This window comes from Phyllostomus hastatus, unplaced genomic scaffold (assembly GCF_019186645.2).
Source record: "Phyllostomus hastatus isolate PE091 unplaced genomic scaffold, TTU_PhHast_1.1 phas_contig_150, whole genome shotgun sequence".
Classification (NCBI taxonomy): domain Eukaryota; kingdom Metazoa; phylum Chordata; class Mammalia; order Chiroptera; family Phyllostomidae; genus Phyllostomus; species Phyllostomus hastatus.
Window position 1 is genome coordinate 31,255,578 of NW_025333611.1, and position 13,998 is coordinate 31,269,575.

Sequence of the window (13,998 nt, forward strand, 5' to 3'; positions counted from 1 at the left end):
GGGACCCCATACACCTGGGTGCTGCACATTCCGTGCCTCGAAGCCTCCAGCCACGCTGGCCCTGCTGAGCCACGGGAGTCACCAGAGGACTCTTCTTCCAGGGTGTTAGCACCTGAGTTTCATCCCAAAAAACCACAAGAGAGCTCAACAGCCCAGGTGACCTCACCAGGATTTCACTGAGGACAAAGGAAAACCAACCCCCAAGAGTGCAGTGGTTCCTGTGGCCAAGTGTGAATGTGTGTGTGTGTGGGGGGGGAAGTGATCAGAATGACACAAGAGAAACAGTGTATGGGGGTGGGGCAGGGGAAGTGGTCAGTGACACAGGGAAAACAGTGTATGGGGGTGGGGGAGGGGAAGTGGTCAGAATGACACAGGAGAAACAGAGGGTGGGAGGAGGGGCAGATCTGAGAGAAAAGTCTCCTCCGGAAGGACACTTCCAGGGGGTCAGAAAGCTGCAAGGGCTCCGAGGGACAAGGGGTCTCTGAGCTCACAGCTGGGGAGGGGCAGATCCAGGACTCCTTCCAGGTTTCAGCAAGTCCAACCCCCTCCCCAGTGCTGTAGACCTTGCACATACAGGGGGAAGCTGGCGGATTTGCAGAGTTCGACAGTGAAAGGTCACAGGTATCTTCTCCAGTGTGACAAGAGCCACCCCTTGTCAGCATTCCCTGTGCCTCTCCAGATGGGCTCGCCGCACCTGTGTCCCCAGCACGCTACCCCACAGGGGCTCAGTTCCCTAGCTGAAGGCTTCCTTCTCGTCCTCTGCCAGGAAGCTTCCTCCCACTCCCCTCACCCTGCTGACCTCTCCCTCCCCTGCCCTCCTGCTGCCCAGTCCAGCACCCGAAGTGGCACTGGAGGTGAGCGGGTAGAAGCCCAGCCTCTCAGCCTGAGCCTGGCAGCCCTACGAGCTGAGATGCTGCCACAGCGGGGGGGTTCCCTGCTGCCAGCTGCCCCAACAATGCCTACTGTCCTCGGACCCTGTCTGCATGGCCCCGAGCAGCAGAGAGCAGCTGGAAACTGAAGTCTGAGAAGACTGCTCGTCGAGACAATCTTGACCAAATCTTCCTGGGCAAGCGGTCTGTTCTCAGCCCAGTGTGCAGCCCTGGCCCTGGGGAGAATGCCCGTACTGAGGGGAGCCGGGGGCAGCCACAGGGTCGCAGGCCTGATGCCATCCCTCTAGGATGAAGGCAGTCAAGGATGGAGACCGCAGGGAGCCCCCATCTCTGTCTCCCAAGTTCCTGGGCTTCCCTGTGTGGAGAGGACCAACTTGTTGGGCTTTAAGTTGAATCCCATCAGCAAAAGCTGTTCTAATGAAGGTGTCTGGCTCTCCTTGGCCTGACACTGTCCAGTAAGGAGAAACCTTGGGTCAGAAAAAGTATGTCCTGGAGGGACACTGAGACCTTTCAGCTTCCCTGACCAGGAGACCCACTTGAGGAAGAAAGTGAGAGGAGGTTCAGGAGGGCCACGGCGATAGTGTTGATCCACAGTCTGAGAACAGAGGTGCTCCGGAAGCTCCCCTCCAGTCCCCCCAGATTTTTAACTCATGACTTAATTGAGAAAATTTTTGGTGTTTCTCTCCCCAAATAATTTTCCAAGGAGTTAATATAACAAGTTAAAACAATCACTCTCGCCCAAGTGTGCTTCATGCTCTTGGCTGGATACCGCAGCTGTAAATACCCTAGGGATGAACTAGACCTTGGAAGGAGGTGGAGCAAGGAGCAGCGCCCGAGAGCTGGTTTCCTGTGACAGAAGGTAAACTGTTCAGCTTGTCATGATTTCCAAGAGGAATCGCAGAGCAAACACAGACCCATATTGTCTAGACATTCAACGCGCCCCACAGATGGGCTGCCTGCAGTGGTCCATTTTCCGCACGCTGGCCTGGGAAACAGCTGAGCTTTCTTGAGCTTCCCAGCAGAAGATCAAAATGTTGAGCCGGCTAGTGAAAGTGGGCTTGTTCTAACTGACTGTCCATCCCCAAAGACCCCACCACCCCCAACCACCAGGGTGCAGCTTGGTTAGCGATGAGGCTATCTTCAGAAAATGTAGTTACCTTCTCTGGTGGCAATCTGTGTGCAGTGTGAGGGCATTCCGCGGGCTCCTGGATGCTGACTGTGCCTCCTCTGTTCCCAGGCCCTTCACCACCTCACCAGGGGTGTTGGGGAGGTCCCTCATAGCTGGTGATCAGAATGACACCAGACTGGGGGGAACAACCAGGAGAAGGTTGGTGACTCAGGGCCAAATGGCCTCTGCTGACCCTGAGAAGGCCTCTCCCTGGGGCCCAAAGCCACAGGTCGTAGGGCTATAGGCAGTGATCCGGGGCTGTTCGCCCAGGCCCGACAGGGCCACTCACTGACATTAGCCGCCGGGCTTCATTCCCCCAGGGAAGCTGAGCAGAGCAGGGCAGCAGACCTACCCTGCTGACCAGCAGGTTGCTTAGCCCTTCTGAGCCTCAGTCTCCCCCTCTGTAAATGGGCTGATGGCCAGACTGATGCGATCGAGTAGTCGTGAGGCCTGAAGGAGCTCACACAGGAAGGGCACTTAACAGATGCTCAGTATTTACCGACTGCTCACTTGTTGAGCTTCTTCTTTAAAAACTCCAGCTATAAACTTTAAAATTGAGGGTAGGTTAATAATTTCACTAAAAGTAATGTCCTACATGAGACCATTAATCAGTGACGTGGTCGCAAATCTCCCACAGCACATCTATAGAAAGCACTAGGCAGGGCCCACATTAGTTCCCCATTGTTGCTATAACAGATCTGCACTGTTTTAGTAGCTTAAAACAACGCACATTTATGAACTCACAAGCCTGGAGCCAGGAACTGGCCTTGTGAGGCTAAGCTCAAAGGCAGCATTCCTTTGGGAGCCTCAAGGGCCGAATCCGTCCTTCATCTTTCCCGGCTTCCAGACGCTGCCTGGGTTTCTGGGCCCGCTGGCCGCCTCCATCCTACTTCAGAGTTCATTGCCACGCCCTGCTCTGACTCCCACCCTCCTGCCTCCCACTTATAACGACCCTTGTGATTACAATGGGCTCCCCCAATAATGCTGGATAATCCCCCCTCTTGAGACCCTTAACTTAATCATATCTGCAAAGTTTTTCTTTCCTTGTAAGGGGCACGTTTGCAGGTTCAGAGATTAGGGCCTGGGCGTGTGTAGGGGTCCACCACAGGGCCTCGTCCCAGATGGTACATGGATTCATGAAAATACTCAATGGAACAAACTTCCACGTCAGCTACGCTGCTGCCCAGGAGTTTGCAGAATGGGACAGAACCTTCAGGAAGCCCTGCACAGCAGAGAGGTTTGGTGAGCCCCTGGCGTTGGGTGTATGTCAAATCTCAGCTGTTTCGGAGCAGGTCACTCACAGGTCCCAGCAGGCAAGGTGGCGAATAGGAAACAGGGAAGGTGGTGCTGGTGTGGGTCTGGGGACAGCTGGCTTCCCTGCACGGCTTCTCCCCATCCTCTTCTTTCTTCTCTTGGGACCAAAGTTGTGGGACACAGAAAAGGGAGGATAAGGAAGCTCTTACACAGCTTCATGTCGATGCCCCCAGCTGCCCCGCTGGGATGAAATCTCCTTGAAATGGCCCTGCCAACTGACGAACAGCTCAACTCCACCGGCGGCTTTGGTCAGAGGTGGATTTTGAAGTGCTGATGCATGCTGAGCAGCACCAATACTTCAGCCTGGGGCAAAGCGCCGCTTGCTCCTTGAGAAAGGGGAATGTCTTGCCTGCTCAGCTAGGCTCTGGAGAAGGGTTACTGTGCTTGTGAAATGCATTGCTGGTGAAGCAACTTCACGACTTCTGGAACAGACAGCTGCCACTCCAACCTGCTAGCTCCTGCTGGCCTCGGGGTGCCACGTTTATGACATCTGAGCTCCTGCACTGGCGATGTCAGCTCCGACTTGGTTGTGAACTAGGCCTCCCTCTCGCCGGGGTTCTCACAAAGGAGGCCCGTCGCACGGCCAGCAAGGTTTCTGACCAGTTTCCTACACTGTCACTCAAGCCGCTGCATGTACAAACGTCCTGGTGGCCGACCCGACTGGGGCCTAAAACTGGAGTGGGATGCTGCTCGCTCTCAGTTCTCTTTGTCTCCTTAGCTACTGGACCACTCTGGTGCTCCTGGGGTCCGAAATGAAAGCTGCCTGAAATGTCCCAGTCCGAAGTTTCACTCAAGTCCCTAAATAGAGGCCCACTGGTAACCTCTTCTGGTAATAAGGTCCACACGTTGGCTTGACAAATAGCACCAAAGACTCTGGTTCTTCTCTTTCAGGAAAAGCAGAGAAGTTATTGTCAAGGACAATGCAGGGAGGACTCCTGAAGGGAGTGCTAAGTGTGGGGCGTCCCCTCCCTCCCTCCAGGGAGGTGGCTCCAGGCTTCTGGGTCTGACCTGACACTACAAAGTCTTCACATGCACACATGTGCACAGGTGCCTCCTATCCCTGCTTGGTGTCACTGGACTGCTTTCAAGTTCAAGCTCTCCTTGGTCTTGGGCTCTTGGTGACTTGTGCTTCCCCTTCCCTGTGACAACATACACTTCTGCTCCATCCTCTTCCCTGGAGACTTGCTGAGAAAGTCCCCACTGCCCAAGGTGGCCCCGCGTGGAAGGGTCCTCCAACCACCTCGTGCTCCCAACTGCCCAGTCTGGTCCTCACCCAGACAAAGGTGTGCAGGGACCCATTCCCACCAGTGTGACATCAACTCCAGCCAGCACAGCTCTCTCCCCTTCCTGTCCTGGCCACCCAGGGCACTTAATTCCGGGGGTCAGATGGCGGCTCCAACGTGGCTCTCGGTCCTGGGCACCGCAGTGAGCAGCAAGGCTGCTCCTCCTCAGCTCTCCCGGGGACCACCGTCAGCTGCTTCCCCTCTCCCTCCCGGGTTCTCTGCACCCCCACCAACTCAGCTCTGCCTGCCTCACACGCGATGGTGTTCCAGGAAGGGACCCTCTTGTCCTAGATCATGAAGTTTTGTTTCACCCCGTGTTTTTCTACCCTCATTTCCTCTTTTGAAGCTGCCCAAAGCAACGGCCACACTGAAGAGCTGAATGTACCTATGGTCCCCTCTGGTTCCATAAGGCCGTGGCGACGGCTGGGCCTGGGCACTGGGCTCTGCCTGACTCCCCTGCACACCGCACTTTCCACACCCGTGCCCCACCCATCCATTCCTTGTCCCAGTGCCCGGGACACCCTGCACGCACTGGTGTGCAGGGATGCACCATGACATGGCCACCCTATCAAAGCCAGGCCTGCCTGGAGGGGAGGACTGGGTCACCAGGACATCTGCCAGCACACCGCTGTGCTGCCTGTGCCGTGTCCTAGCACACAGATGGAGATGGACGCAGGAACAAGAGCCAATAAGCCAGGACAGCTCACTGTCCACAGCAGTGTCCGCTGGGCACTGCGGGGCACGTCTCCAATCTACTGCTGCTGCTCAGGCACAGGCCTCCATGCAGGGCCCCCCAGACACCAAGGCCAATGCCACTCTGTTGCCAGCTTGACATCACAAGCAGGTCCCATTTTCAGGGAAACACAAAGGTACTCACACAAAGGTAGAGCTCTTTGAAACCCACGGTTCTCATTCTGCTTGGTACTGATGCTTGGTCACCTTCCAAGAAGCAATTATATGGGGCCTGGCTTTGTGTTTAAGTACTTGGTTTATTTGAGTGTGTAATATTTGCCCATGGGAAAAATCAGAGTACTAAAGGTATTCTTTTTTTACATCCTCATCAGAGGGTATGTTTATTAATTTGAGAGAGGGAAGAAGGAACAGAGAAAGATAAACATCAATGTGAGAGAGAAACATTGATTGGTTGCCTCCCATATGTTCTCCGACTAGGGATCGAACCCACAACCTAGGTATTTGCCCTGACTGGGAATCGAACCTGCATCCTTTTGGTGTACAGGACGATGCTCCAACCAACTGAGCCACCCAGCCAAGGTATATTCTTTTCTTTTCTTTTTAACTTGAGCACCATGAAAGGATCTGTGGTCCAGAACCTGCATAATCTCTTTTGTCCATAGCAACGAGAACTATCCCTGGGTGTTTGTTCATGAACCCGGGAGGTGTGTCCTCTTAGCTCACTCAGCCCTTACCTTTGAAGCTGGGCTTGGGCACGTGGGGAGCCAGCTGTCATGCACCTGCCCTTGACAGGCTCCCAGGGAGCTGCTGGTCTCTCCCCAGCTCTGCCATGATCCCTAACTTCTCTTAATGCATACTAGGATGGATAATTGACTAACATAATAAGGATCACAGTTGGGGTATTTATTTCCATATACATATTAAAAAGAGAGCAGTTTACCTTCCCTTAGTTGGTTATGCAACTGAAGGAGTTATCTGCTCAAAAGCAACACTTTTAAAAATCCCTAACGTGGAACGTGTTCAAGGCAGTAGCCTGCAGTCTCAGAACCCTCCCGTGATGCAGCCGAGGGGGGGTCAGGCCCTCCCAAGAGGCTCGGGAGGTTTCACACGTTGCTGTCTATGGGAGAGAGCCAGCTTCGAGTTCTGTTGACGGTTGGCGCCCAAACAGATTAGGTTTCCAGGGGCTTCTGTTAGAACATGCATGCCGCCCTGTCCACGCCAGGCAGCAGGTGGCCGGGTGAGTGCGCCTCCCTGCACGCTGGCGGAGGCGCCGCCGAGCCCCGCCGTGACCACGCTGGCCCACATCCCGCTGGCACTCTGGCCTCTGTTCGCGTGGCCTAGATTTGCAAGGCCTAGTGGTGCTGAGAACGGCAGGTAGCCTCTCACATGCACTACTCCATTCAGTCCTCCTAACAGTCCTGTAGGTCCGTGCTATTTCCATCTCACAGATGAGGGAACTGAGGGCTCCAAGGGGAAGCAACTTGCCCAGGGAAGCGGCAGAGCCAGGGTTTGAACGAGGGACTTGCAGCCTCTGTTCTTCAAATGCTACACTGACTGGTAATGTGCATAGTTCTAGGCTCTCGAAAGCAGTTCTGGGACATCTACCTCAGCGCTGCAGAGCAAGCCCGGAGTGTCGGCTCACCAGGGGGCCTTCTGTCCCAGAGTCACAGGCTGCCCACTTCTCCTTAATGATAATATTTGTGCCATTTAGTGAGGATTCAGAAATTCAAGGAGCTCCGGCTAAGAAGGAGGCGTAGGTAGAAACCCTTCACTTCCTTGCACAACTGAAAGGAAGATAACTACCAATCTAAAAACAATAAACAACCAGAAATTCCAGAAAATCAAACTGCATGGAACCAACGAATTAAAGAAACAGTCAACCAGACCAGTGTGCTGAAACAAAGAAATATGGCCCAAATAAAAGAACACATCAAAACTCCAGAAAAAGAGCTAAGCAATGAGGAGATAGCCAATCCGATGCACAGTTCAAAACACTGGTAATCAGGATGCTCAGAATTGATTGAGTTTGGTAGCAAAATGAAGGAAGAAATGAAAGACACCCAAAGTGAAATAAAGCAAAATATACAGGGAACCAACAGTGAGGGGAAGAAAACCGGGATTCATATCAACAATTTGGAATAAAAGGAAGAAATAAACATCCAACTGGAACAGAATGAAGAAACAAGAATTCAAAAAAAATGACAGGCTTGGGAACCTCTGGGACAACTTTAAATGTTCCAATATCCAAATCAGAGGGGTGCTAGAAGGAGAAGAGAAAGAACAAGTAATTGAAAACTTATTTGAACAAATAATGAAGGAAAACCTCCTCAAACTGGTGAAGGAAATAGACTTCCAGGAAGTCCAGGAAGCCCATAGAGTCCTAAAAATTTGGACCCAAGGAGCAGCACACCAAGGCACATCATCATTAAGTTACCCAAGATTAAAGATAGAGAGAGAATCTTAAAAGTGGCAAGGGAAAAGGAGACAGTTACCTACAAAGGAGTTCCCATTAGACTATCAGCTGATTTCTCCAAAGAAAACTCACAGGCAAGAAGGGGCTGGAAAGAAGTATTCCAAGTCATGAAAGGCAAGGACATACATCCCAGATTACTCTATCCAGCAAAGCTTTCATTTAGAATGAAAGGGCGTATAAAGTGCTTCCCAGATAAGATAAGTTAAAGGAGTTCATTATCATCAACCCCTTATTATATGAAATGTTAAAGGGACTTATCTTAGAAATTGAAGATCAAAAACTATGAACAGTAAAATGACAAGCAACTCACAACTATCAACAACTGAATCTAAAATAAATAAACCCAAGGAAAACAAAAACTAATCAAACAACTAGAACAGGAACAGAATCAGAGAAAAGGACATCACATGAAGGGTTTTCAGCGGGGGGTGGGGGGTGGGGGGGAGGGGAAGAATGGATAGAACGGTACAGGGAATAAGAAGTGTAATTGGTAGGCATAAAATAGACGGGGAGAGGTTAAGAATAGTATAGGAAACAAAGAAGTCAAAGAACTTATATGTTTAACCCATGGACGTGAACTAAGTGCAGGGGATGCTGGAGGGTTGGGGAATGCCAGGGGTAAGGGGGGTAGGGGGAAAATTGGGAAAACTGTAATAGCATAATCAATAAAATATACTTAAGAAATAAAATTTTTAAAAGAACATTTAAAAAATTCACACATACACACCACATTTCATGCTTCTTGTAATCTCAAATCAGCCCATGAAAAATGCAGCCAAGTCTTGTCAGGAGCCTTAAAAATGCAAAACAAAACTGGCCAGCTTACTAACACTGCCACTCCCAGTCACGCAGCTCCCTGGCATGTCTGCACAGGCACCCGCACAGCTCCGGAGGCAGCCCGGCCTTCCAGAGGCCAGCCCAGGCCCAGGGGTCCCTGCAGCGGGCGGACGCAGAGCCCAGCCTCTTGGGCGCCTGGCGGTCTTGGGTGGTCACACATACTCACGTCGATTTGCCACAGATCTTCCTCTGGTACCACTGCTTGCAGTTGGTGAAGTACTTCTTGTTGGTGCCGATGAGCTTCTGCACCGCACACACGTTGGGGCTGCAAACAACACAGCGGCGTTGGCAAGATGACCACACGTCCACCCACCTCCACGTCCTTCCCTCCCCGGGGGCCCTCCTGGCACATTGGAACATTCTAGATACATAGAAGATACAGTCTTTTCAGTCTTGGTACCAGAGGGCGGCTTGGGGCAGACGTTGATCCTCCTGACCTGGATTTCCATCACCCTCCTGCAAGCTTCCCTCCGAACTAAAAACCGCCAAAGTACCTCACACAGGGAGGGACATAATTTCTTCATGCGAGTGTCCTTCTCTGACACGGACAATTGGCAAGTGGAAGTAAAAGCATCTTAAAAGTTTTAGCTTGCACGCCACTAAGTGAGATAACTAGTTAAGTAAAAGCTGTACCTTTGCTAAGTAAATGAAGCAACTTTCTGAGAAGCCCCAGCCTTCCTCTGCTTCTCCGCCCCACACTGAGCCGGACACCCATGGGCTCCAGGCGGGCATCCCAGTGCACACTGCCGGGAGGGTGGCTGCGGCCTGGGCCCCGCATCCCCCAGGCAGCTCCACACAGAGGCGTACTCCAAGTCCCTAGGCCAGCTGCCTGGTCCCCATACGCAGCTGCCCCAGTGCCGCCCTGGGGACAAGAGGGCACGGCCAGCTGCCGGCTGGACCTTCATGTGAGACACTCTCCCACTGGACTCAGTCATTCATACTTAGGCCCCAGCTCGTGCTCCACCTCCCCCAGAAAGCCTTCTGGTGCCCCAGGCGACAGTCTTCTGTCTACTTCAGACCTGGGAGACAGCCCTTGTTTGGCCCTGGGCACTAAACCGAATCCTAGAACTGACCAGGGTGTGTCTGTCTCCTCCGTCCCCTACCTCCCAAAGAACCTTCAGGCAGGAGCTCTGCCTTGTTCTGGTCTATTCTAGACGGGGCCTAGCACTGGGCCGGAGGGAAGGAGCATCTTGGAAAGAACTTGAATGAACAGAATGAAAATACCGCTCCCAGGACCACCCAGTTCAGAAGGATCCTCAGGAACTCTGTGGAAGAGCCGAGGGCAAATGCCGCAGGGTCAGGCTGAGAAGCCTTCTCTCCCAGAGCCGTGGGGCTCCGCTTCCGTGTGTTCCAGCCCGGTGCACCGAGTCCCACCCCGCACTGTGCCTGGGCCTCTTGGCGGCCCCTGGGAGGGGCCCATCCTGAGCTGGGGGCAGGCAGTCCGTGCGGCCGAATCCTGAGTCAGAGGAAGCAAAGCGAAGAGGCCAAGGGCTTTCACACAAGCCCTGGGCCGGAGAAGTTCGGGTGTCATTCTTTCACACTGACTCCTCTGTTGCTGTAAAATGCAACCAACGGGCATCACTTGATGTGCATGCATTTTTCAGGAAGACACTGATAATGTAGGGCACCTATACCTGCCATCCCCAGGTTAGCAGGTGACAGAGTGTGCTGACCCTTTATTTCTCTGGCCACGTGGCTGTCACTTCTTGCCCAGTGGTTCAGTAGGCAAAGGGGAGTGGGACAAGGAGGCAATAGCTGAGTTGGTGTAAGAACCCGAGAGCCAGAGCGGCTAGGGCTGCAGAGGAAGCCCAGGCGGGCCGGGAGGAGAGCCCAGGTCCCCTTAGTGGTGACTCAGTTTGGCCCAATGCCCGCAGCTCCCAGAGGATTGTAACAAGAAGTCACCTTGTTTCTGTTTGCTGTCTGAGACTCACAGGCCACAGCAGTCCCCAGCCAAGCCCTGGGGAGTTCCTGCTGGCCGCGCTCCAGCCCTAGGTGCACAGCCTCCGAAGCTCTTCCATCTGACCAAGCAGGAAACAATTACTGCCCAGCTCCCTGTGGCTCCCGTGGGCGTCTGGCGAGCCTTGAGCGGGTCTCTTCTGAATGGGGCTCCAACATTCCTCGGCAGAGTGAGTTTCCTCTGCTGCTGCCTTTTGAGACAGGAGCAGGGGCTGGGGGGCTCTGCAGCCCGCCCCCCTCACATCAGGGTGACAGGGTGGGCGGTGTACACAGCAGTTGGTGAAGCGAGCAAGCCATGTCTGGGCCTTCTGCCTCGAGCACAGCAGCTCGGCTGCATGACTTGGAGTTGAAAAGCAAGTGCTTCAGGAAATTCAGTCCAGTTTTGGTCGGTGTTATTCGGAAGTGCGACTGCATTTTCGCTTCTCTTTCAGCATTATTTTTGCCTTCCCTATGGCAACACAGATACAGCAGGAGTGGAGGGACTCTGTCACCGTCACTACTCTCCCAGCAGCTGTCTGCCTCGGTCTATGCCATGATGTGTCGCTGAGCGGCACTTTCCCCACCTGTGGGAGGGGACCACGAGCCGTGGCTGCAACAGCGGCGCCACCTCGGAGCACTCTGTCCTTCCTTCAGACAGCAGAGAGCTTTCTCTTCCCTCTTCACCGGTTTTCACTTTGAGGGGAGGGCTGGAGCCTGAACAAGGTTATCTGTTCTGTACAGGGCGCACACGCCTGTGTCAGGCAGGCAGCCCTGGGGTATATTCTCAGGGACAGTTTGATCAGAAGGAACGCAATGGCACCTACAGCCGTTTTGTCACAGTTCGTCTGCCTGAGCATCTAGACCTCCCTGGGGGAGGGGTGCACATGTGCCTTCTTAGACCGTTCTGCCCATCACAGATCACCCATCACAGATCACCGCATGCAGGCCTCTCCTACTGCGCGCCAACTGCACGCAGAAGCTAATCAGGAGGGCTAGCCTGCAGGGGTACTGGGGAGGGAGGTGGAAAGTCCATCTAATACCTGCAATTCTTAACAAAGAGCATTTGCATTAAAACAACGAACCTGTTTTCAGGCTGGTTAGTGCTCTGACAGGAAGGTTTGCTACAGAGATTGACACCTTGGGGAGGTTTCACTGTGGTGTGCAGACACCATTCTGGGTGACGGGGCTACGGGGGAATCTTGGGGGGGCGCTTCTCCTTACTTTGCAGCAAAAACACAAAGGAACACAAACCTCCAGGCAGAAACTATAACATAAAACTATAACAAAAAGTATATAATGTCATTTGTAAGAAAGGCAGAAGGACAAAGGTGAACTGGGCAGAGGCAATGAAAATGCCAGTTGCTCCCATTTGGGCTTTAATGCCATGTGAGCCCCTCATCCTTCTGACCTGTGCCCTCACCCTTTAGTACCAGCCTGAGTCCAAGGTGATGCTCCCCCTTCCCTGAAGACCCCAGGACACCCCTCCCTGGTGCTCTCCTCCTCCTAGAAGGGCACTGGGTCTGTGGCACAGCCGGGCTTCACTCCACTCTGCAGAGTTGTCAGACTCACTCCCAGCTGTCTCCCTGCCTGCAGGCCTGGGCACCTGAAAGGCCAGGTAAGGGCGTAGGGACACAGGCAGAGGGAATAAGGGAATGACCCCAAACCCCGCAGCAGTCCTGGGGTGGGAGCTGAGGCTTTGTAAAGTCCTATGAAGTCACCTCTAATCACCCCTACCAGTGAGTTTTGATCTGAGAACAGCTGTCCCTAGTTACGAGGTGGTCTGGACCTCCCTGGGTGCGAACGCCTGCACCCAGCGGCATTTGGGCTGGTACACGACTCCACCCACACGTGGTTGTACCTGGTGGTGGGAAAGGAGCTGGGGCACCCGGGCAGGCTGGGAGCTGCACACGGCCCGGCTCTGTGTGAGCAGGACAGCCCAGCTTGGGATGCAGAAATACTGCCCGCCTCTGCCCGGGTCTGCCAGGGTCCTTGCCAGGCCAGACCCTCTGCTTGTGTTTGCCTTCTAAAGCCAACACATCTTATGCAGATCTACCCCTGAGGAATGTCTGTGATGAAAACGTCCCAAATTTACAAACACAGCTAGTGTTTTAAGAGAGATCCCAGTACTGGGAAAGTGCTGTGCTCCCTCCGGCCTCAGTTTCCCTGTCTGCGCAATGGGTGGGAGGCCATGGGATTCTCCCGCTCTTCATCCGGCAGGGGAGATACTGCCTCCACTATCCCAGCTCTGCGCAGAGAGCTCTGTCTAGTGCCAGGTGGTGGCACGGAGCCAGGCCAGGTGAATAGGAACCTGCGGCCTTGGATGCTACCAACTTGTGTGGCCCCAGTGTCACGCCTGGAGGTGCTGGACAAGGACCTGGCTGGACTGGAACACGTGTGCTGTTGGGTGGGCTTCCTTTCTGCCGGGCAACTTCCCATGGTGATTCTGGGCAGAGCTGCGGACTCCCCTCTTCTCCCGTTCGCCGGTTGGAGAAGCGGAAAGCAGGGGTTGGGTGGTCTCACGTTTTTGGCCTGAGTCTGGGGTTGCTGGTCGACTCTCCCACCCCCTTCCTCTACAAAGCTTCCGCGGCTGGGTTTCCCTCCACCTTACCCTCCTCTCTCCACTTTATGCAGGTTCGTCCTGCGGAGGGAGCGCCCCACTCCGCCGGCTTTGTCCTGGTGCCCGCAGCCCATCCCAAAGCCACCCCGGCAGGCGGCCGGCCGGCTTACCCGTGCTGTCGGCCCCGGAGCCGGCTGTGCTGCAGCACCAGCTGGTAGGGCGACTTGGCGGGGCCCGCCAGGGTGGTGGCGGGGTCCAGGGCCAGCGCCAGGACGAGGGGCAGCAGCCGCAGGAGGAGCGCCATGGAGCGAGGATGCACGCAGCGACGGCGAGCAGACGGCGGGCAGTGAGGGCGCCTCCACCTCGGCCGGGCTAATAAGCGGCCAAGAGGGGCGGGGAGGCTGGCTGGCGGAGGGCGGGAGCCCCGTTGCCTCCCCGCCCCTGCCGGCCGCCCAGTTCTTCCTCCTCTCCCCTCCCCAACCCGCTTCCTGGCACCAAGGCTACAGGTCCCGGGACTGGAGAGGCTCTCAGCAGTCCGCACTCCCGTCCTGGAGCCGGCGGGTCTCTGAACCCCAAGATCCTCCACTGGTCATGAGGCTACAAACCCTTGTCCCAAGTGGGGAAAGGCAATGCTGAGCCCCCCAGCACTCTCCCCAGCAGACTTGCCTCTGCATTCCAGGAGCGCCCCTCTGTTCCCCAGGCTTGCTCGCTAAAAGATAGATAAGGACTAAATCTTGTGATTGAAAGAACCCCAAAGAATGTAAGCTCCTCTTGCAAAGGCCGGAGAAGGGTGGGGCCCGCCACCTTGGTACCTCATTCTCTCCTGCAATAAATATGTCTGGCACTGC

General features: G+C 54.4%; 1 protein-coding gene across 1 annotated transcript in view; it reads right to left on the reverse strand.

Annotated features, from left to right (window-relative positions):
* TGFBI (transforming growth factor beta induced) overlaps positions 1-13,520 on the reverse strand; it is a 33,394-nt gene extending 19,874 nt beyond the window's left edge. The window contains exons 1-2 of the mRNA XM_045828831.1: positions 13,321-13,520; positions 8,825-8,923 (exon numbers count right to left, since the gene is read on the reverse strand). Coding sequence (XP_045684787.1) covers positions 8,825-8,923; positions 13,321-13,454 — 233 coding nt within the window. The 5' untranslated portion in view covers positions 13,455-13,520. The remainder of the gene's footprint in view (positions 1-8,824; positions 8,924-13,320) is intronic.
* Positions 13,521-13,998: the final 478 nt, after the last annotated feature.